Source organism: Panicum virgatum, chromosome 5K (assembly GCF_016808335.1).
Source record: "Panicum virgatum strain AP13 chromosome 5K, P.virgatum_v5, whole genome shotgun sequence".
NCBI lineage: Eukaryota > Viridiplantae > Streptophyta > Magnoliopsida > Poales > Poaceae > Panicum > Panicum virgatum.
The window spans coordinates 41197335-41221265 of NC_053140.1; the positions used below are offsets into that span (position 1 = coordinate 41197335).

At 45.8% G+C, this 23931-nt stretch overlaps 6 protein-coding genes across 6 annotated transcripts; 3 read left to right on the forward strand and 3 right to left on the reverse strand.

Moving 5' to 3' along the window:
* Positions 1–1003: 1003 nt before the first annotated feature.
* On the forward strand, positions 1004–5003 carry LOC120707543 (polygalacturonase At1g48100-like). The gene is made up of 7 exons (XM_039992460.1): positions 1004–1551; positions 2754–2885; positions 3057–3233; positions 3324–3365; positions 3450–3657; positions 3988–4178; positions 4395–5003. The coding sequence occupies exons 1-7, from the start codon at positions 1081–1083 to the stop codon at positions 4788–4790; spliced, it is 1617 nt and encodes a 538-aa protein (XP_039848394.1). The 5' UTR covers positions 1004–1080; the 3' UTR covers positions 4791–5003.
* A 1975-nt stretch (positions 5004–6978) lies between these two features.
* Positions 6979–9903, reverse strand: LOC120707545 (peptide deformylase 1B, chloroplastic-like). Its single transcript, XM_039992462.1, has 7 exons — positions 9587–9903; positions 9345–9483; positions 8706–8898; positions 8311–8421; positions 7754–7816; positions 7376–7487; positions 6979–7284 (listed from the first exon to the last, which is right to left on the reverse strand). Exons 1-6 carry the CDS (start codon positions 9795–9797, stop codon positions 7389–7391), a joined length of 816 nt encoding a protein of 271 aa, XP_039848396.1. The 5' UTR covers positions 9798–9903; the 3' UTR covers positions 6979–7284; positions 7376–7388.
* A 2683-nt stretch (positions 9904–12586) lies between these two features.
* LOC120707546 (MYB-like transcription factor EOBI) lies at positions 12587–13655 on the forward strand. Its single transcript, XM_039992463.1, has 2 exons — positions 12587–12719; positions 12832–13655. Exons 1-2 carry the CDS (start codon positions 12590–12592, stop codon positions 13485–13487), a joined length of 786 nt encoding a protein of 261 aa, XP_039848397.1. The 5' UTR covers positions 12587–12589; the 3' UTR covers positions 13488–13655.
* A 635-nt stretch (positions 13656–14290) lies between these two features.
* LOC120709940 (protein ALP1-like) lies at positions 14291–15454 on the reverse strand. The gene has a single exon (XM_039995558.1). It carries the CDS (start codon positions 15452–15454, stop codon positions 14291–14293), a length of 1164 nt encoding a protein of 387 aa, XP_039851492.1.
* A 22-nt stretch (positions 15455–15476) lies between these two features.
* Positions 15477–17427, reverse strand: LOC120707544 (uncharacterized protein At2g29880-like). The gene is made up of 3 exons (XM_039992461.1): positions 16846–17427; positions 16290–16610; positions 15477–16202 (listed from the first exon to the last, which is right to left on the reverse strand). Exons 2-3 carry the CDS (start codon positions 16608–16610, stop codon positions 15675–15677), a joined length of 849 nt encoding a protein of 282 aa, XP_039848395.1. The 5' UTR covers positions 16846–17427; the 3' UTR covers positions 15477–15674.
* A 1810-nt stretch (positions 17428–19237) lies between these two features.
* On the forward strand, positions 19238–20455 carry LOC120710693 (transcription factor MYB21-like). The gene is made up of 2 exons (XM_039996292.1): positions 19238–19504; positions 19620–20455. The coding sequence occupies exons 1-2, from the start codon at positions 19348–19350 to the stop codon at positions 20279–20281; spliced, it is 819 nt and encodes a 272-aa protein (XP_039852226.1). The 5' UTR covers positions 19238–19347; the 3' UTR covers positions 20282–20455.
* The last annotated feature ends 3476 nt before the right edge of the window (positions 20456–23931 follow it).

The following is a 23931-nucleotide window of genomic DNA, read 5'->3' on the forward strand; positions in this document are numbered from 1 at the left end:
ACACACACGGGCAGTTTCAGTGGCAGCGCCTGCAAGCTCTGAGGGAGCTGAATTGAGCCTTGGCGTTGGCGAGTGAATGGGAATCGGTCACCCCACTCACCCACGCGTGCCCGCTTTTGGCTTCGATCTACAGCCAATTTGTGACCTGGCCCTGGCCGCATACACATGGCTGTACAGTAGCTAGTGCAGCCATGGCACGATGGCGCAAGCGCTGCAGTAATGCTCCTTAAATAGGAGAAAAGGGAGGGCAGGGTGACCTATACTGGGATTAAATGTACAGAAAGTCGTGCTCCCGCAAACCAGTATATTGGAACATGGGCACATGCCAGGGATGCCAGATTGCCAGGTCGAGGCAACACTCGCCATGGTCGTCATGACTCATGAGCTAGGCACCATCTCGGCACAAGTTCTGTCAGTTTTTCCCCTAAACACCTCGCTCTCCAAAAATATTCTAGGGATACCTCATTCTAGACAAGTTCAGCTGCAGGCGTGCTCTCCCTATCCCACACTAATTACACGCCATGTACATTAAGAGTGTACAATTATTCTTTAGCAATAAATCAAAACCAGAAAGATTCTCCATTGTTTTTTTTCCACAAATCAACCCATATCGCCTAAACTTTAATGCCCTCCGGAATACTAGTAGGCAATGACAAGATCAATGCCATGATAATAGGAGTTAACTAAGAGCCATGCCAGGTTTATCCCTCGCCTAAAGATAAACACAAACGACAGATTCTCATATAATAGCACAACAAAGGCAATCAAACGCTACAAATGACCATAATTGCGACGAAATAGTAAAAAAGTGGCGCTACAACTTCACTGTGCAGATATAAGACTGAAGCATGTCTCCCTTGCGTGCACGTGACTTGGGGGTCCCATTCCCCAATCATTTTCCATTTCATTTTCATCTAAAATCCTGACAACACGAGAACGTGGCCGGCTCTGAGGTTCGCTATTTAAACCACCTCCCTTTCCCTCCGCACAGGCCTCTCTCGCTCTCTGCTCTCTATCTACTTAACCAGCTACACAATCCAACCTTCACAGTCCACACAGCCAATAGATACAGACAGAAGGATGAAGCTGAGAGCAAAAGGCCTCGGCCTCCTGCTTCTCCTTGTCTTCCTTGCTCTTTGCTCCACCATTGATGTCAGCGAGGCGAGAAGAGGCAAGCATTGGAGGCCTAGGAGCTCACCAGGCTCCTCGCAGCTGAAGAAAGGCAAAGGAAAGAAGAGCAGCTCCCACCGGCAACATGGCAGCAACCGGCCAAGTCCGAAGCCACCGGTCAGCTCGACACCAAGCCCTGGTGCTGGCAAAGGAAATCAGAATCCGTACCAGCCAAGTCCAACTCCGGATGCCCCTGTCAGCCCAAGTCCAAGCCCTGCCAACAGCAGTAGGCATCCGAGTCCCAAGCCGCCGACTCCAAACTGTGGAAAGGGTCATCAACAGCCATCGCGGCCACCACTGCCACCACCTGCCTCACAGGGTGCAGTCTTCAACGTGGTTGATTTTGGAGCCAAGGGTGATGGAGTCTCAGATGATACTAAGGTTGACAGCTTCACCTTCAAATGCTCTGTTTCAAACTAAATTTATAAAATTATCAAGCACCATGCATTCTCTGTGTTGTAAATTCTCAATGCCAATTCCTTTTGTCCAGTTTGCCCTTCAAACGCTTTGTTTCAGACTCGCCTCCTCATGACTTGCATGAGAACTCCATGTTGATCCCCTCCAGTGGAAACTGTCATACCAATGACATCTTGAGATTAGAATTTATCATGCATATTTTTCTTATTGTCTCCTGAATTTTTAGAAATGTGAATTTATTACGAATGCTTTTGCTAGCCCGAATTTATTTGCCAGAACTGCAATCTATGGTGGTGGGCATTTCAATGTTGCCTATGAACATGGTACCAGTTTACTCTCACCACCTCACATTTCTAGTGCAGAGCCCGAGAGAGTTGGCACAAGCGTCATATTTTCTGGTCTTTTTTCGCGTGTCTGCATGTGTTGCCAGCAATTTGATTTGTTCCCTACTTTGGCTTATTCTTTCCTTCTCACATGATTGTTGCATCTAATGCTAAACAGACGCATTTACACATCTAGCTAGTCAAGCTTTTTTATTTATACAGTCATGTGAGAGAACAATGGTTACACGAAAGAAGTCAGGATCCACAACACGAGAACCTTTTTCACAGCTCTTGCAAGACTTTTTTATGTGCAGAGGAAACAAACAAAAAAATTATTCTAACCTTGAGATTCCCCAGGCTTTACAGATAGATAATATAGCAAACTCTCTCTTTGGCATTAACCTAGTCCTTTTTTTAACTTTTGCAAGAACACAAGGCATGAATCAATAGTAATATTTTTTTATGTTCTTATTAAAAAGCAAAAAATAAAACTCATGGGAAATTTGTAATTGCAAGGAAATAAACCTCATCTAAAAATATTTTGAGATGCATTGTCGCATGGTTTGAAATCTTTATCAATTATGACTTCTTTTATATTTTCACTAAAAAGAACTTAGTTTTTTTTCAATTTCTTTTTCGGTGGTAATAAATTGCTTGTCATTCCGGCACGGCAGTCGAAAAAATAAGACGCAGAGCGCAACTGCTGACTATCTATCTTAGGGAGACTGGGCTTTACAGAGTGTGTTTTACCCCTTGCTGATTTGATTTAGTGATGCTAGATTCCAGAGGACTGTCTTTTCGGTAGAAGCTATAGCTAATAATTGTGTACGCATTTGCAAACAGGCTTTTGAAGGAGCCTGGGCTGCTGCCTGCAAGCAGGGGGCGTCTACAGTTCTCATACCACCAGAACTAGAGTTCCTTGTTGGGCCAATCTCATTCTCTGGGCCTTACTGCAAACCAAACATCATCTTCCAGGTATATTATGCTCTTAGTCCCAAATAATTACTCAAAAAAAAACTTTCCCGATAACTTTCATTGCCCAAACTGATAAAAAAAAGGTAGGGCAGGACTGTATTTCGTCTAATTTGATATTGGAAGAATAGGTGCAACAAGTAAATTCTGTTTCATGTTGTACTTATTTTGCAGCTGGAAGGAACAATCCTAGCTCCAACCAGTGCTAAAGCCTGGGGTTCTGGCTTGCTCCAGTGGCTTGAGTTCACCAAACTAAATGGAATAGTAATTCAAGGCAATGGCATCATAAATGGCAGAGGGCAACAATGGTGGACCTACTCAGACCCAGAGGATGATGATGATGATGACACAGTAAGAACTGGCCACCAAGTGTATGATTGTCAATAAATTACTCGAATGAAAAGTTGGTCGTGTTTGTTTACCTTGGATACTTTCCTGCAGTACGATGTGGAGCTCGACAGAATGCCACAGATTAAACCTACAGTAAGAATATCAATTATCTTTTTGACATTATTACCACTTACAGAAACAAAATAATGATAAATCAGATTTCGTAACCTGATGCAGGCATTGAGGTTTTATGGTAGTTTCAACGTCTTGGTAGCTGGCATCACTATTGTCAACAGCTCACAGTGCCATCTTAAGTTTGACAACTGTCAAGGAGTGATGGTTCACGATGTGACTATATCCTCCCCTGAGAACAGTCTCAACACTGACGGAATACACCTGCAGAACTCCAAAGATGTCAGCATTCATCATACGAACATGGCTTGCGGTAATTCCTTGTTGCATCCAAAGTCAAGAGGCATCTAGGCTATATTCATTAACCACAAAAGAAGGAATTTTCAACAGAAGACAATACATATATTCTAAATATATGAGGCTTTATCTACAAACTTGTGACTTTAAAACAATTACCTAGGGCTAACTGAAAGCTTGCACCTCAGTTCTATACCTCCTGTACAGTCTGCATGTCAAAAGACAGGTTTCAGAGTTAAGGGTACACTGAAAAACTGTTGTGGGTACTTGAAACATCCAGCTACCTTTCACAGTAAATCCAAAGTAGTATAACATCAATGTGACCAATTTGTCTTATTCAATGCAGGTGACGATTGTATCTCCATCCAGACAGGATGCAGCAACATAAATATACACAACGTGAATTGTGGACCAGGCCATGGAATCAGCATAGGTGGACTGGGACGGGACAACACAAAAGCATGTGTATCAAATGTTACAGTAAGAGATGTCAACATGTTCCGAACCATGAATGGTGTCAGGATCAAGACCTGTCAGGTAAACTTGGGCGCATATATACAAATAAAATCCTAGTTCAACAGAAGACAAATGACAACCTCACAAAAGAAAAACTGAAAAGGAAAAGAAATGTCATCTTTTGATAGCTATAAAAGCAACAACCTTGGAAGGTTCCAAGAAGAAAAAAATGATGACGCCAAGCGAAACAATAATAATTATACTCAGCTAAATAAATTAAACTTTCGTTTCTTGCAGGGTGGTGTAGGATTGGTTCAAGACATAAGGTTCTCAAATATACAAGTCTCGGAAGTTCAAACACCTATTATTATAGATCAGTTTTATTGTGACAAAAGCACTTGCAGAAATCAAACATCAGCAGTGGCAGTATCAGGGGTCCAGTATGAGAACATCAGAGGGACATTTACAATCAAACCTGTCCACTTTGCATGCAGTGACAGCTTACCTTGTTCAGGGATCTCTCTTACAGGTGTGCAACTCAGACCAGTGCAAGTACCCCACTACCACCTGAACAACCCGTTCTGCTGGCAAGCTTTTGGGGAACTCTACACCCCGACTGTCCCTCCCATAGCTTGCTTGCAGATTGGAAAACCTGCTGGGAACAACTTACAGACATATAATGATATATGTTGACACTATAAGTGCCTTCGTCTGTTAGATTGGTGCTTATCCATGAGTGGTCGTTGTGATACATCCGACCCCTTTGCACCATTGCTTTGTTATGTGCATATATACAGTTATTTTGATGTCATTTATTAGAATTTTTAACCTTTTCATTAAACAGAACATACATATAATCATTTGAATGGTTATACAGCAAGAGTATGTACTTGAGTTTTCCAAATATGAGTAACACGATGACCAAGGTTGTTTTCTTTATTAGGTGTAAATAGAGCTACAGCAAAGGGTTCAATGGAAATTGGTGAATACATAACCTGAATAATCAAAATAATAAATTGTAAGTCATTCCAACTTTCTTGGAGAGTCAAAATATTTCAAGTTCGACCAAGTTTATATACAATAAAGTACTAACATTTATGATACCAAATAAGTATCATTAGATTCTTCATTAAATATACTTTAATAGTATATCTATTTGGTGCTATAAATATCTGTAATCTTTTCTATAATTTTGGTCAAACATAAAAAAAGTTTGACTGTCCAAGAAAGTTGGAATGCCTTATTTTGAAACGTAGGGAGTAACTAGAGATCGATTGTTAAGGATACCAATGAAATTTAAGGAGAAAATTACATGGACTAAATATAAAAAGGAAATGGATGTTCAAGGACACTAGAAAATGGTTAGAAAAATAAGGCATTGTAATATAGTCAGTTTCTAGCTGACAAATGCCACCTGTTAATTGCAATATGAGTATATGACAGTAGACATAATACTTAGGGGATACCAATGGGTTCAGCTGCACTTATTTTGAAAAATGGGGGCAACAAGTGTTCCAAGATATCAAAGTAGTTGCATAACAATGCACAGAAAAGGATGATAGATTAACTAAAATTATTAATTATAATGCACAGAAAGATGGTAGATTATCTAAAATTAATAACTAATCAAAAGAACATGGCATGCAAAAGTGCCAATTTATAAGTCAGATACATGCAACATGCCTATGGATTATTGTATTTATGTGTTTCTAGAAGCTTAGCTAAACAAGAGAACAAAACAGTATAAAAATAGGAAATATGTAATATGGGACTAACCGGTCATGTAACTAGCTTCTCCAAATCTTTCACACATAACGAGGAAAAAGAAAACTGAAACAGGATCTAGAACTGTCAAAGATATGATCCAGTACAAAAGATGGAGCATATAGTTCTTTGCCTTTCTTATTCCTTTTAAAAAAATTACAACTAGACATGTTATGTCTCTCCAACTGTAAAGCAAAAATTATGAATTGATGGAGAATTTTTCTTCTACCATACTCTTCACGTCCATTAACTGAGGTAGAAATGTTAGTTTCACAAGAAGATTGATTCTGGGATGCTACAAAAGTTCTTCAATGCTAGAATAATTCTGGGATGCTAAAAATGTTACTTTTGTGCCATACTCAACAATATTTTTTTTCTTCTACCACAATCTTCATTCTTCAGTCCATTAAAACTTAAGCTAGCAATCAATATTTAAAACAAAGAATCATATCTGTTCGAGCACATACTATTTTACCCACTCTGGTTGCAAAGAACTTGGAGTTTTAAGCCATCAATCAATATTTAAAACCTAGAAACCTGTCAAACAATCAAATAGAAACATAATCCATGGAAGCATTCCTATTGATTAATCTAAGGTTACAATTTTTACGTAGACATTCTGTATATCTTAAAACATATTGATGGCCAAAATTCAAAAGTATTGGGCAGCTGGTGGCAACCATTTGTTAATGAAAGAGGTATGTCATTTGCAATCTATACTGTCTTAGTGTGCTTGTCCAGCAATCAAACCAGCAAAACAGATGTGGCGGTATAAAGATAATATTTACAGGAAAAAAGTGTAAGGCCTATTAAGTACAAACATTTGCTCTTACCACAAACTGCTTGGTAAACGGTAAAACATGAAAATGAAACAAGTCCATTAACTATGATTCTGGGATGCTACAAATGATAGTTTCAAAAGGAACATCACCATTACTTGCATCACATAATGAAAAAGATGATGATGGTACACTATATTATGATACATTATGATGTGTTCCTAATGTGGCGACAAAAATGATGCATCTGCATGCAGTAAGGGCCAGCTACAAACTTATCTCATTGTTTTTTTTAAAAAAAAATTGTATGTCTCTGAGACATGTTCATTAATAAGAAATTGAGAAAACAAAAAAAAATCACCATTCCATAAATAATTTCAGAGAAAACCAGTTTTACAATAGCTCATTACCCAAGAGTCACAAATACACGGACAAAACAGTAATACAGACATAAGCATTGAAAATTAAACCTCATTTGTAACTAGTGAACTTGCTGTCTCTAGTTTAATTGATATCGCAGAAAATTAGACATAGCAAGATTGCCAACACTGCAACTAAAGTAGTGTGTGTGTGAGAGAGAACTGTCCCAAAAACTCTTCAGGCTAAAGCTCAGCTTGATGATGTATTTGCAAAATTTCCATAGTCTGTCCATAAAATAGGGAAAAAAATTCTTAGAATCACCAGACAGTGAATGAGAAGATAGCCAAATTAGAAGGGTATTGAGATGAAACAGACCTGCTACAACCCTTCATCTCGAAAAACTAAAGACATCCTTTGTACCCTTGTAGTTCTCAACAGTTTCAGGACTCGTCAGTCCTGTTCTTTCCTCGTATTTCTTCTCTAGGTTCTTTTTTTTTTAAAAAAAAAGGAAATAACAAGGAAAGAAGTATGAGGTCATATACAAAATATGTAAAATATTAACCACTAAGTCAAATTATATGTGCAGCCTTGGAGAAATGTTTACGCACATGTTATTAATTTTGGTTATATATGAAAGGCAACTTAAGCTGACATCATTCCGGGATGGAGAACATATAGATGCAGAAACCAATGGCCAAATAAGAATTTTCAACATAATCCCTCATGATGTACTCAAAACCACATTGTACTAACCTTCAGTTCCTCACGTACGGTCTCAAGAACATCCATTGTCATTCTGTCAAAGAAAAGGATCCCCTGCAAATCCACAAACAACATGCATGGCCCTGATAACATATTCCGTATGCAAATTAAAACTTTAACCAGTAATTTATATGATATTAGACATTAAAAACCAGGAAAATGTCTAATTACTGTAATATCAATTTTGCATGTCCAATTTAGACTTCTTTTATGTAATGAAGGTTAAACCTGAAACTGAAAGTACCTGACAGGCACAACTCTAGGATGACTCAATTTGCAACCAGAGGGAGTATATGTGATAGCAAATTAAACAGAAATAGCATATATGTACATAGACTTAAAAACTCAGTAGCTTGATTACGGTACTAAGTACACTTCCATTTGGCATGGACTAAATGCATCCCTCCGTTATGAGAATAACATATCTGAGTCATCAGTTTGTTCAGTGGACAAATGCATATGTCAAGAGAGAAAAGGAGACATGACTCAAAGAATTACTATTGTGCAGATGGACCTGATAATCACTTGGATAGTGGTTAAATACATACCAGCAAATGATCAAACTCGTGCTGGAAAACTCTTGCAGGTAGGCCAGATAATTTTACTTTGATCTTTGCTCCTGTAACGTCTTGAGCTTCAATTTTCACACTTTCTGGTCTCTGCAAGCAAACAATGGCCACAAAGTTAACTTTATTTATTAATTGAGCACCTTTTCAGTTGCCGAGCAGAGGCTGATTGGTTAAAAAAAGAAATGGCAGAGGATGATAATTTACAAAATTACATACTAATTTAGTATGTCAAAGCCATGTAACATGTACCAATGTCAATCATAAATTTGGCATGTTATGAAAATGTCTAATGGTAAGCATCACACTAAGGTCAGATAAAGGACAGACAAAGTCTTCTGCAGGGTAACAAAATCAGTATGGTAAACTGTTCTCACCACCACATTGGCATATATTCCAGGAAATGATAAGCACCCTTCTTCGAACACAAGCAATCGTTTCCCAGACTTGTATACCATTGGGTTGACAAGGACAATCTCCTCTCCTTCCCCCTTCACCCCAGCTGGATTGAACACCATAAGCTGCACATTCACTCCGACTTGTGGTGCTGAGAGACCAATGCCATCAGTCCTGTACAGAAACCAACTATTTAACCGACCAGTACAGTTCCTAATAAGTCTGGCACAGTTCTATCTCAAAACAGCAGGCAGGCCGCAGGCCTATGATTGGATACTTTGCTCATATTTGAAACATGCCTAATGTAACTAGCCCTTATTGCATCAAGTTTGTACTAATCTAAGAACTACCCAAACAAATTCACCATCCCTCCACACAAACAAATGCCTCCTCAAATCAACAGTCATAGAAAGATTTTCACAAAAATAAGCCCTGGCTAAAGCCCACTATTACGGACACCCAATCAAGCTAACAAAGGCACGCTTATTTGTTTGAAACAACAGCACGCCGATTCGGTGCCTATTAGCACGACACCCTCTCGCGCGTTTCATCAAACAGTCGCGGTGCACATAGCTTAAAGCTATGGAAACAAAAATTGCGCAAGGCTCAGAGGACCCCACTTGTACATAACGTCGAACATCTCGTCGGCCAGGGCGCGGAGGTTGGCGTCGAAGGTGCTGATGCGCTTGTTGCGCGCGCGCAGGATGGGGTCGGGGTACTTGACGACCTCGAGCGGCCGCTCGAACCGGAGGTCGGCAGCTGCAGACCGTGAAACACAGCATCAGCCCAAGTAAGCCGAGAGCGATCGAGTGGAGAAGTCGCCTAGTGGCTCGAAGGACTTTTGGAGGAGGAGGCGGCTAACCCGTGGCGAACTCCTCGTCCTCGGCGGGAGGGGCGGCGGCGGTGGAGAAGGAGCCTATGCCGCCGCGCGCGCGGGCGGCGAGGGGCATGGCCGGGCCGGCGCGGCGCACGGGCAGGGGCAGGGCTCCGGAGTGCGCGGCGAGCAGCGGGCGAGAGGAGGCGGCGAAGGCGCGGAGGCACGGGAGGAGGTGGAGGCGGAGGCCCGCGGCCATTGGAGCGGCGGGCGCCTTCTGGTTCTGCCCTTGTCTCTCTCCCGCTTCGATCTCTCTCTCTCTCTCTCTCTCTCTCTCTCCACCCTGGCGATTGAGCGTGGAGTGGCCGCTCGAGGACTGACGCCGTGTCGCGTGCCCGAAATCGGTGAGTTGGGTTGGACTTGGGTCGGTCCGAGTCGGCCCATTGTCTTCCTCGGGCCGAATCCTCGTGGCCTCTGCAGCTCAGTAAGATACCTTGACAGGGCCCAATAATTCGCACGGATCATATACATCTTTCGAAAGTTTTTTTTCTTCCCTAACTTCCAGTATTTGAGATTCGTGCAAACAACTAAAGCTGTTGGAGCCTTTCAAAAAAAACTAGAGCTGTTGGATCCCATTCAAACCCTAACTTTCTCTCTCTTCCCCAATCTTCCTCACCCCGCCGCCGCCGTGCACCGTGCCGCTGCCCGCCGCCTTCCCGCGCCTCGCCGGCGGGCACCACACCACGCCGTCGCCCGCCGCCTCTCCTGCCCATGTGCCGCCGTTGCGCGCAGCGCGCGCCCTGCTGCGCCCGCGCCGCCACCCGCCGCCGCGTTGCCTCGCACCGCCCTTCTCGCGGGAGAAGAAGGCTCCAGCTCGAAAAAAGAAGAAGCGCCCCGTTCAACTTTCAATTTTAGTATTTTCAACATTCTGTGCTTCTGATTTCAACATTTCATCTTTATAATTTCAACAATCTGAAGTCAATTGTTGAACCTGTTTATGAAAAATGTTGAGTTAATTCTATCAAAATATTGAGCATATTTGTAACAACTTATTGGACCAAATGGGTTTTAAAGATAGTTGTATTATCCATCTTCCACAAGATGTATAGGAGCCACCAATAATTCGGGTCTCTGTTCTTAAAAATTGAAGGAAACCAAACATGGTCTAGAACAGGAAGAACAACTCCATGTTCAGTTGGACCGAACAGCTCAGTTGCCCTCGCAAGTCACCCTGCAAACGGTGTGGATTCAAATGAGTTTAATGGGTTGTGTTTTGATGTGGAGTGTATTTGGGTGGGTTGAAATAGGTTATATTAGTTAATGGGATGGGGTGGAGCAGCTTCCATGTAAATACGGGTTGGGTTGGGTTGGGTTGAAATGGATTCTTTGTGTAGAGCCGGACCCTGAAATTAAAACATCGCGTTCACACTATAAAATTTTATCGAAATTGACCGAAATTTATTGGAGATGACTCAGTATGACTGGCAGCTACTCTGTACAAAGCAGTGTGGCTAGATCTACACGTGGGCCCCATGTCAAGAGCCGGATCCTAGAATTAAAACCTCGCGTTCACACTATAAAATTTTATCGAAATTGACCGAAATTTGCTGGAGATGACTCAGTATGACTGGCAGCTACTCTGTGCAAAGCAGTGTGGCTAGACCTACACGTGAGCCCTATGTCAAGAGCCGGACCCTGGAATTAAAACCTCGCGTTCATACTATAATTTTTTATCGAAATTGACCGAATTTTGTTGGAGATGACTCAGTATGACTGGCAGCTACTCTGTGCAAAGCAGTGTGGCTAGACCTATACGTGGGCCCATGTCAAGAGCCGGACCCTGGAATTAAAACCTCGCGTTCACACTATAAAATTTAATCGAAATTGACCGAAATTTTCTGAGATAACTCAGTATAATTGACAGCTACTCTATGCAAAACAGTGCGACAAGATCTATATTGTAATTTTTTTTTTGAGAAACGGTTTTTTATTGGATTGTAACTATAGTTTGACTAATAGTTATTACATTATGAGCTTAAATGTTTGGTTTAGATTGGTGTGTGGTGGTGGTGGTTTAGAATAAGATGGATTTATATAATTTCTCTCATGAGAATGGGATGGTGTGGGTATAATTTGGTTTCCAACCTATTTGCTGGGTGACTCGCAAGTGAGTAGCGTTCGACTCCCTTTCCCTTCCCCATCAAGAAAACGTGGCCTACGCCGCCACTCGCTACAGGCTATAGCCTATAGCACGGGCCCCGCCGGCCACGTTCCTCGTCGTCGCACGTCGCGATCAGCATCCACGGCGGCCGATCGATGATGGATCCTTCGAGAACAACCCCGGCCCCCTCCCCGGATCGACGGGCGGCCAAACCACGCAACTGAAGCAGTAACCAGTTCTTCCATGAGGAGTCAGTCGGTCGAGGCGGTGGCCGGGATGGCTTCCATTTCCGGGAGGCGCTATAGCTAGCGGTGATGGACAACGACAAGTGGCGATCGAGCAGCAGGGCGAGGCGTGACCAAGCGATTCGATTCGAGAGGGTGACACCGGCTGGGAGATGGAGCTGTGCGTTTATGGGGCTACGCACGTGGCGGAAGCCGACTCCTCGCCGTCGATCCGTCGCGCGCCGAAAGCGAGAGAGAGCCTACGCGTACTGCACTGCTCGGACTCTCGGAGATGATCACTATTCACTGCTGTGCTGCACAGCTGTGTTCAGTGTTTTGAGCTGGAGGACTTGTCACTTGTATATGCGTGCATCCGGAAATGGAAGCGGCTCACTGGCTCCGTCGATCGAAAGCAGCCGCTCTCCTTGCCCAAACGAGGCGAAGGTTGGAGGCCGCAAGCCACAGCCACAAAAGAGCGTGTGGCTGAGTGCGTGCGTGGCTGGTTATTCAAACGCAAACATGCATGTGTGTGATGCCGTAGACGCGAGGATCGATCCCGTCGGCGGCGTGCCTATATAAACGGCCGCCGAACGATCAGCTGCAACGACCGGCCACAGTCCACACACAAAGAGCGAGAGCTTGCAAGAAGTCGGCTGCGAGAGGAAGATGGGCAGGACGTGCGGCGGCGAGCCGGCGGTGCGCAAGGGGCCGTGGACGCTGGAGGAGGACCTCGTCCTCGTCGGCTACATCTCCCAGCACGGGGAGGGATCCTGGGACAACCTCGCGCGCGCCGCTGGTAATCCTACATACTTAGCTTCTTGATGTTGGCTCAACGTTGATGCTGAGATCCGCGTGGACTGAACCATTTCTGAATTCTGATCGATGTGTTGGTCCGATTGATCGAACAGGCCTGAACCGGAACGGGAAGAGCTGCAGGCTGCGGTGGCTCAACTACCTGCGCCCGGGGGTGCGGCGCGGCGGCATCACGCCGGCGGAGGACGCCGCCATCCGGGAGCTCCACGCGGCGCTGGGCAACAAGTGGTCCAAGATCGCCGCGCACCTCCCCGGCCGCACCGACAACGAGATCAAGAACTACTGGAGGACCAGGATCCAGAGGCGGCCGGCGGCTCCAGCCAGCAGCGCGCAGCAGCCCTACCGCGCGCCTGCGACCGCGACCGCGACGGCGGCGGCCATGACCGCCAGCGAGGGCGCGTCGTCGTCGTCGTCCGCGGCGGCAAGCCACGGCAGCTCCGCCGACTGGTGGTACGTGGAGCCAGTAAACCACCCCGAGCAGGGAGCGCACTGCTCCCAGAGCGTTGCTGCGGCGGCCGCGGGCGTCGACAGCGGGAGCGCGTCGTCGGCGCTGACGAGCCGGGACAGCTCCACCACCGCCGGCGTTGACGGGCAGCACATGCAGACGAGTTACGGTGACCGCTACTACTACTCCGAGCTGAGTTCGGCCGCCGCCGCCGACGGCGTGGAAATGGTCGACGCGGGCAGCTTTTGGAACGTCGACGACGACTTCTGGGGCCGGTTCCAGATGCTGCATTATCCTGATTCCTGAATGAAGTGATCCGATCATACAGCGCGCGTGCGAGAGGGTATAGGGGTAGCTAGCTGCTACAGAGGACAGAAAAAGACTAGTACCATTTTCGTAGCATGCATGAATCCTGCTATATATACAGGCCGGTGTGTGAACAGTGAACGTGTGCTTTCAACATCGTGCTATTTACCTTTGGGCGAAGCTATATATGCACCTCTGGATTTTTCTGAGGTTCCGATGTTTCAGATTTGTTTAGTGTTTGAGTAGCCATGCACACACTTGAGCGTTCAATTGTGATTTGCGATTGCGATAATCGGGACGGCAGCCGAACCCCTTTTCTTCTTTTTATTAAAAAAAACAGTATCTACGAACCCGCTTTTTGCCGTGAGTGCGTACGTGATCTGCCTCTGCAGGCTCGTACGTTGTTGACCGCTGGTGCGCTGCCTTAGACGTACGTACACTGTGCTTTTTATACAGTATGAGCCTGTTTGGGACCGCTTTTCTGAAACTCGCTTATAAGCTGAGCATGCTTATCTGATAAGCTGCGATCTGGAGAATCTGCTGTCTAGAATAAGCAAGGTGTTTGGCTGTCCTGATTATTGCCGGTAGATTATCTGTCCTGTATATAAAATGACTGCTATACCCCTGAGGCTGATAATACCACGTTTTGTTTGTAACACTGATGTTAAGGCAATTTTCTGCATCTTTTTGAAGTTTGAGATAGAAATCTAGTTCTACAAAAATATAAAGTACAATAGAAGTCAAATTAACTCTCATTTGATCCATCGAAAATGCTACAAAATACTAAAAATTACAATAATAAATCAACCAACCAAAGCCGAAGCAAGTACATCACGGAAGGCACACGTATCTATATCATCCCCCATTAGGCTATCATCTTCTGAAGGGTATTCGTCACGAATGTCATCCACATAGGTTATGAAATGTTCATCATTTATGTCAGTTTCTCTAATGAAGTTATGAAGAGCCATACAAGCAACTATGATCTGAGACTGCTTATTAACCGGAAAGCTAGGTACTTTCAAGAGAATGCGCCACTTCATCTTGAGAACTCCAAATGAGCGCTCAATCACATTTCTAAGGGATGCATGATGATAGTTGAACACCTCCTTCAATTCCACTGGGTGGTGACCATGTTGCCATTCAGGCACATGATACCTTTGACCTTTGTATGGTGCTAGATATCTTTTTCTGTTAGGATACCCGGAATCAACAAGATAATACTTGCCTTGAGGTGGATGTGGAAAGCTTTCCTTGTAGGTGACTAAAGTATCCAAAAATACCCGAGTGTCATGAGCAGATCCAGGCCAACCAGTAACAACAAATGTGAACCGCATATCAAAGTCACAAACCGCCATGACATTTTGTGAAGAATAATGATGTCGGCCAACGTATTTTGGTAGCTCACTTTTTGGCACGGTAACAGGTATATGTGTTCCATCGATGGCGCCTATGCAATCATTGAAATGAGGCCAGAACCTAGCTTCTTGTAGTTTTCGATGAATTGTACGAAATTGTGGATCTTTAGGTCTTATGATGTGAACTGCCAATCTACAAATGCAGTAAAGCACCTCACTGAACTTTCTACTGACAGTTTCTAATGAATGTCCAAATCTATTCTTGAGTTGTCTCAATGATTCAGGTGGACCACATGCCCACAAAAACATGGCTAAAGCTTCCTTGGTACAGATACCTCTACTTGGAGTCAAGCCATAATTCTGAACCAATGTATCATGGAGACGATAGAACACTGACCTTGTCATTCTGAACATGTTGTAGCACTCAACTCGGTCATTTAAAGTGAGTTCAACCCATTGGATCCCAGTCATCCTTGGTATATTGGGATCCACCACCTTCTTCCGTGCACCATTACGTGAGCCCATTAATTCCAATGCCATATATGCAACTATGAAATCCTCATCATCATCTGACACCTCAATCTCACAAGAAGCATTACATGTGCTCATCTTCACTTGTCACAAAAGTACCTATAAAATAGGTACACATAAAGCAGGGAAACAACATAATTATTCTTGGAAACAAATAATTGGTCCATTACAGTACAACTAAATGAAGCAAGGAAATAAATTACTGGTCTATTACAGTACAAGGAAATTAAGCAAGGAAATATTGGTTCATTACAAAACAACATCACTAGTTCTTCCTGTCCTCCCATGCTCTCCTCAGTCAATTAAGTCTCCCAGAAGGTGTCTTCAAAGTAATAAACACATCACGGTTCTCCTTGTTTTTTAGAAGTTGGGTAGCATAGTAGTGCTCATCACTCCCTTCTTCAGCGCCATCATTAAGGACTTGCTCCAACATAGATCCAATCTCATCTCTAACATGATCAATGACATGAGAAGTTGCTGAATTATTACTACTCTGGGTCTTCTTCTCATATGTTTCCACCAACCTCCTCATAAGGGTATCCCTATATATTTTCTTTTTCTTTCCAGAAGGGGAACCTGTGGTTCTCCCTGAAGATGGAGCTGGCCTTTTGTTAGCACTTGGGGTGACCTGTGGTGCACCCCTCTCACCTTCACCATCAGCCTCACCATCCTCGCCATCATCATGCTCTTCCTCCTCTCCCCCCGCATGACCAGTTCCAGGAACATATGAAGTTTCATTTGTAACACTAATTGCTTCAAACATTATGTGCATCATGTCCTCATGCTCAAGAACTGAATTTTTGAATGATATACATCCTGGCATAGCCTGAAACAGAAATTAGAACAATTAGAATGTCACCAAAAAAATAACAAGTAATGCATGTACAAAAAACACGAAATGACAACTACTAACCGCATTTTGGTCAGCCCACCACTCATCTGAGGCTGAAATACATCCAGTAACAGGATCTCTACCCAATCCCGTGTCTCTCATGTTCAAGGTCTTCCACTGACTGTATTTCTTCTTTAGAACATCCCATCTGTTCTTCATTTGGTCTTGGGTGTACGGTCTTTTTGTTCGATCAAAGAACTTCTTCACCAAATTAGCATAACCCACAGAATTCAAGCAATGTTGTGGCCTGTTATGGGCAAGGACTTCTTCTACACATATTTCGTTGAACACTTTGGCTGCAAATGCATCCCATCTAGCTGGAACCTTTGTTGTTTTTTCCATCTATAAATTGCAAAATTGGTGGAATTTCTAGTACCATGAATACATGTAGGCTAGATTTCTACTGCAAGATTGGTAGGAATTTCTACCAGCATGAATATATATATGTATATATATACACACACATATATATATAATATATATATAGCCATAATTTCTACTGCACAAAGTAGTAATAAGATTTCTACAGCACTAATTTTCACCAATTTCCAATTTTTCCAAAGCCTCTTGTGCTGACCTTCGAAGCAGGGAGGAAGGAGAGGGCGCTGCTGCCTACTAGCTTGAGGAAGGAGAGGGCGTTGCTGCCTGCTAGCTTGAGGGACGTGCCGGGGCTTCTTGGGGTCCTCGCTCCAGGCAGCCACAGCAGGGAGCAGAAGGCTGCACAGCAGGGAGGCGGAGCTCTGCTGCGGTCCCGGTGGGGCTCTTCTGCTGGCGCCCTGCTGCAGTCCCGGCGGGGCTCTGCTGCTCGTGCTGCAAGCAGGCGGGCACAGCAGGGAGGCGGGCCGGCGTGCGCAGCAGGGAGAGAGGCGGGCGGCAGCCGGCCGGACGCCGCAGCAGACAAGGCCGGACGCCTCAGCAGACAGGAGGCGACCGGCGGCAAGGAGGCCCGATCCAGATCTGGGTCGGGTGGGGAGGAGAGGACCGAGGGGCTACAAGGGGAAAGCGTCGCGTTTTGAGAAAAGCGAGGAGCGAGCCGCGTTTCGAAACGCAGTGTTGGGGTGGATTTTTTCGCGGTCGCGTTCCAAAAAAGCAAGATAATAAGCAGGGCGTTTGGCGGGATTATTTGGCTTTTTTCGCTTATAATCTGAGTAAAGCGGTCCCAAACAGGGCCATAGAAAGACGCACAGCTTCCAGCCCTGTGCCCCCCGTTTATATATCTTCCTCGTACGTCCGCATAAACATTTTGATTGTGTAACTCACAAGCGCAGCCGAAAGCTGTTGTTGGCAGCAGATCCATCTGAAAGCAGGTTGTGCGGCTCATCAGATCATGCATTTCTCCTTTGTACAGTTGCATGGATGTTAATTATTTGCCCTTCTCGATCTTGTTCCGCGCGCTATCAAACACCTCTGCTGTCTTTGGCTCTCTAGCCTCTAGCTAGTGCGTGGTCACGAATGCAAGATCGACCAAAAGCTCTCTAGCTAGCCATCTCCTCCTCTCCCAGCACAAACGAAACGTGCCCTCCAGCGCAGCAGAGCCGGCACACACGTCCGGCCCCTCGCCCGCCGCATGTCTCAATCAAATCAGTATATATCCAGCAGCAGTGTGGCCGTCCTATCCCTCCCCGGCCGGAATCGGGCAGGCGGCCTAACCATCTCCGAGAGTAGGCGAGCGCGCGCGGCATCTCTTCCGTTTCAGGCATGCGATAATGGCACGAGGCGCGCCGCTGGTAACATGCCGAGCGCGGCCAGCGTTCCGGTTCCGGCAGCCAAAAGATGTGGTCGTCGAGACTCGAGAGCGATGCGACGCTGGCTGGCTGGCTGGCTGGCTGGGAGAGCTAACGCGTGTCCACCTACGGGCGAGGGCTGCGCATGCACGTGGCGCGACGGTGGCACAACTGAAACTGATCGACTCGCCGCCGCCAGTGGCCACTGGCCAGTCCACCGCGCACCGAAAGCGAGAGCCGGGGGTGCGCGGTGCTATGCGTGCTGCTGCTGGTGGTGCGCACGGCTCGCGGATAAGATTGCAGGCTTACAGCTGCGTTTCTCTCACTGGCATCGGCATTATGCAGGACCTGAGACACAGGACGCGCGCGGCGATAGCGATGGCACCGATGCTATAGTTCAGCAACAGCAAGGAGCGAGTGCTCTCTTCATTCCCCGATTCAGAAGGCAGTACGTGTTCTCGTAGTGCTCGTGCACTGCTAGCACATGGATGTTCCGGTCAGTTGTTTTTGCACGAGAAAGCAAGAAAAAGAGTCGGGGAGCAGTAAAGAGACAAAAGCAAATGGGGACTTGCTTGGCTGCAGTACAGTATAAAACAGTTTGATAACCTTTTGTTTCCGGAACAGAACGAGCATGTTAACTTAATCACATGACAAGATCAAATTCGTCCTGAACTGGCGGCTATAAGTCCGGCACTGGATAGCTATAGTACAACTGCGGCTAATTTTGGTGGCCAATTTCTGCTCAAGCTTTTCTGCAGTTCGGAATTGTTTGGGGCATTGGTCTTCCTCCAATAATCTGATCCGTGGTTTGGAGTTGCATTGGTTTTAACTTGTACAAATGGAAGCGGCTCAAACGAAAGCAGCCTTCCTCCTTTCCCAATCGAGCCAAAGGTGCATGAAACCGGCCTCATGGCAGCCACACAAGAGGATCTCTTGGATAAATAGAGAGAAAGGGCAGAGTTTTTTTTTTTGGTTTTTTCATCTTTTCATCAAAGAGTTGAACAAAAGATAGATGACAATTAAGCGTCTGATCAATTTGATCAGATCGTGTAGGAGTAGGATGGACAATAAGGTTCAAATCGTTCGAGCATGTGTACATGATTGGTTCCCACCAAGAACGTGCGCGCGCTTGACGACGTACACGTACGTACCGATCATCCCGGTCCCGCCACCGGCCCGGTCTCGGCTGGCGCGCCTATATAACGGCCGCCGCCGAACGGTCTGCAGCTAGCACACCAACCGGTCACCGCGCCCATCGATCTGCCGGCATCCTCTAGCAGCGCGCACTTCGGCACTAGCAAGTGCGGCAGTTCGAGGTGTCATCTATCGCACGATACACGCGAGCTAGCTAGTAGATGGCTACCTGCACGGTGGGCATGTCGACGCGCGGCCGCGGCGGCGACCAGCCGGCGGTGCGCAAGGGGCCGTGGACGCTGGAGGAGGACATCATCCTCGTCGGCTACATCTCCGAGCACGGGGAAGGCTCCTGGGACAACCTCGCGCGCGCTGCTGGTAAGCCTCGATCGGCCGATCCACTGCTTGACCTCGCGTGCTTTCCCGAGATGGACCAATTGATCTGAGCGTCCCACCCTACGCCTAATATTGCAATTTTTTTCCTACGAATCAGGTCTGAACCGCAACGGAAAGAGCTGCAGGCTGCGGTGGCTCAACTACCTGCGGCCGGGCGTGCGGCTCGGCGGCATCACGCCGGCGGAGGACGCGGCCATCCGGGAGCTCCACGCGGCGCTGGGCAACAGGTGGTCCAAGATCTCCAAGCACCTCCCCGGCCGGACCGACAACGAGATCAAGAACTACTGGAGGACCAGGATCCAGAAGAAACCGGCGGCGGCGCCCAAGGCGACGACGACGACCCCGCCGCGTCAGCAGACGCCGGCCGTCAGCGAGGGCGCCAGCTCCGCCGCCGGGGACTACTACTGGTGCAGCACGAAGCCCGATCCCGATCAGGAAGCCGCGTACTACTACCAGAAAGCCGCCATGGCAGCTGCTGCGCCGACGGCGGCGGCGGCTGCCGTCAGCGGCGAGGGCGGCGCGTCGACCGCGCTGACGGGCCAGGACAGCCCCACCGCCGGAGACTGGCACGTGCAGCAGTCGAGTTGCTGCCCGGACTACTCGGAGCTGATGAGCTCGGCCGCCGCCGGCCACGGCGAAACGGCCGTCGGCGTGGACGCTCTGACGCCGCTGCACTGGTTCTCGTCCCAGTTCAGTGACACCTTCTGGAACGCCGTGGAGAATTTCTGGGAGACAAAACCGGTCGCAGATGCATTCTGAAGAGTGCACATGGCAGCCGGCAAATTGTTTGTGGTACTCGTTCAGTGTTGATCAGTAGCTAGCTAGCAAGAACTATTAGCAAGGTCGATCGGTAAACAAGTGCAATGCTTAGGAGCACAAACGCTTCTTGAAAGTTACTACAATACTAGTTGAACGATTGCTCTGGTTGCCGTATTTGCTGAGTGGACAGCACTGAACATGGTTAACCTACAAGTGCACGTGGACGGATTATTGTTCGTCATTTTTTTTTTGCGTTCCCTGAAATGAACATCGCGCGCCATCGTGCCCAGTGTCCCGTATCCTGCCAGCTGGAGATAAGAGTCGACCGCTGCTGCTGCTGCATGCTCATCCGATCGATGATGTTTCCTTTTCACACAGTACGTGTCGCTTGTCGCGTAATCTTTTCCATCCCGTGTTTCAGATTTGGTGATGGAATGCACGTACAGCTAGATGCAGGATTGGGGGCGTCCAGCATCTCGGGGGCGATGCTTGAAACGGGAAAACTTGATCGGCACGAGGGTATATATAGATGAGTGGTAGAGGAGGTGTGCCTGTGTACATAAGCGCGCTCGATCGATCGAGCTGTCCATTTCGATGAACAAAAGCAGCTGAGCTAGCTCTGGAGAGCAAGTGCACGCACATGCGCCTGTCAATCTGTCATCGATCGACCCCGTACGTGCCGGAAAAGCAGGCTGCAACTCCAGGTTGCAACGACTACTCATCCTCCTCCTTGTGGCCGTGTTTAGTTCGCGAAAAAAGTTTGGATTTTGGTATAACTATTTTATTTTTATTTGATAATTAATGTCTAATCATAGACTAAGTAGGTTTAAAAAATTTATCTCGTATAAAACAGATATACTGAGTAATTAATTATTTTTTTAATTACATATAATGTTTCATGTATTGGTTCAAAATTCAATGTGACGGGTACTGTAGAAATTTTTTTGAGAACTAAACATGACCTAAGCTAGATTTTGGAAATGACCGCACCCTCCTCGGAGTTTTTATCAGTCCAGAAGGTTTTTTTTTAAGGATCCGAAACGATCGTGTCAGACGGGTGGGCCTGTGGAGCTGAACTGGCGGGATCAGCTTCTTTTCTTCAAGGCCCACCGCCCACGGAAGTCCCTGGGTGGGCTGGATGCGAACAGAACGCCATGTGGACCGCAAAGTGTTAAATAGATTCTCCATTTCTTTTTTTTTCGAAATGTGCGTGTCGGGCTAAACCATTTTTTCTAATCGTGGATCGAAATTTTGAGGCTGCAAAACACAGTAGAAATTTACAAAGTTAGTACTTAGGAAGCTGGCTTAGTTTCTTTTTGACGGAAATAGGACAATGACTTATATAGCTACTATTAGTACCGTGAGTGTATATTTCTCTTACTTACAGAATCGATTGTGATCGCCACTAGTTTCAAAAGTACAAATATGCATGCTTCGTGCTTGGTTGAAATTTGAAATATTATTTGCTCAAATTGATGTGCGGCGTGGGGGGACCGGGAGTGTGATGTGTGGTGATTCACCCCGTTCGGCTGGTGGACAGCCTCCAGCCTCTACAGTATTTCCCTCTCACACAACTCCAGCTCCAGCCTCCAGCCACCAGCCAGACAACAGTGTTTTTCTCTCACACAACTCCAGCTCCAGCCTCCAGCTCCAGCCTGCCGAACGGTGTGGGCCTACTTATATTTTCTAAAAAATGACATGCTTCAATGCTAGCTTCTAGTATTTTATATGGATGTAACACTCCAAATGGTAAAATACTTAGATTAATAAAATATGACGCTGGATGCAACGTTTCGAAAAAATTTAGGCAGTTGCTCCTTCAGTCACAATGACTCATGCGGCAGGCATAAAGTTTTTTAGAGATACCCAAATTTGTTATATCTACTAGTGAATCATGCCGAGGAGTTTGGAGTTAAAGTTTTTTTATGAAAGCATACTACAACTTTATCTATGGAGGTTTTTTTAAGAAACTTGAAATGCCCTATGGATATATAATTTCTAAGTTTACAAATTCGTACCACCTAGTTCGTTCCTAGGTTGATTTGACGTCGAAGCGCATCTAGACCGATAGATGCTAATAGTAAGTTTTGGTGATTAATGATAACCGTATGCGACTAATGTATGTTTTGATGGAAAAATCAATGATTGGTTGAGTCTCATATGAAATATGAAAGGAGACCCCTCTAGTCTCAAGTGTCATAAAGATATGAAGGACATTTTATTTAGTTAGGATTTTATAGTTTTTAGTTCTTGACCGTATATTAAGAGGGGTTCTTGAGTTAGTAGCTTGACCAAAATTTGAGTTGGCCTTAGAAATCTTGCACACTCGCTTAAATACAGCTCAAGACAGTCCAAAGAAGCCAAAACAACACTTGAAAAAAGAATCAATCAAAGAAAAAATCAAATCCAAGTCAATTCAGCTGCAAAACAAGAAAATCAGTAGCACTGGTTTAATCGATGCTTTAGCATCGGTGCATCCGAAACGTAGCGGAAGGACCGATGCCCCTGTCGGCCTATTTCTCTTGAATGCAAATTGGGATCAAGTCAAGATACCCTGGTCACCGGATGAACCGACGGATCAAGCATATGCATCGGTGCAATTGGCATACTATTGTCCAGAGAGCATGTTTGGGTGACTGTGAATTTGCCTTCAGCACCGGTTGAACCGACGCTTCAGATACGACCATCGGTGCAATTGGCATACTATTGCCCAGAGAGCATGTTTGGGTGGCTGTGAATTTGCCTTCAGCACCGGTTGAACTGACGCTTCAGATACGACCATCGGTGCAATTGACATACTATTGCCCAGAGAGCATGTTTGGGTGGACCAGAAACATCCTTCAGCGCCGGTTTAACCGATGCCCCATCGATGTATGCACTGGTGCAATTACGCAAGCATGCACACTGGGTCAGGGTTCCAATGGCTACTATTTGGACGCAGAGAGACCAGTTGAACCGACGCCACTCCAACACAACCCATCGGTTCTTCCGATGGTCCCAATTTTTCTGCAGTGGGTTTGCAACGGCTATGTGGCCCTCTCCACTCTATATAAGGCCACCCCCTGACTTATTTATGATGCCTTTGACGCATTGAATACCTGAGGCCACCCAAGAGAAGAGAAGAGAGTGCTTTGAGCCATGAGATGAAGATCTAGAGCTTGATAGTGTTCCAAACTTGAAGAAATCAACCTTTGCAAGTATAGCAAGTGTGCTTGAGTTTAGGGCCAACTGAGTGTAGGTCAAGTGAAGGCTTAGGAGATTGTTACTCTTGGTGTTTGACGGCACCTAGACGGTCTTCGTGATCGGGAGGTTCTTGGTGAGCTCTTGGAGTTTGTGGGAGCCCCAAAAAGAAAAGCTTGTACACGGTGTGAAGCTCGCCGTTCCAGAGATGGAGAAGGAGCATTCTTAGTGATCACTTTCTCCTTGGTGAAGCAAGAGAGCAATACTCTTGTGTAGGTGCTCCAACGTGGATTAGGGGGAAGCGTCAACTCCTCGATACCACAGGAAAAAAATCCGATTGCCTCGTGCCTCTTGTATTTACTTTCAAACAATTAAGTTCCTTTGTTTGTGATCTTGTTTTTAGTTGCTTGTTACTTGACTAGGACAATCGCATGATAGTGTGACTTTTTGCTTAAGACTTAATCTTGCTA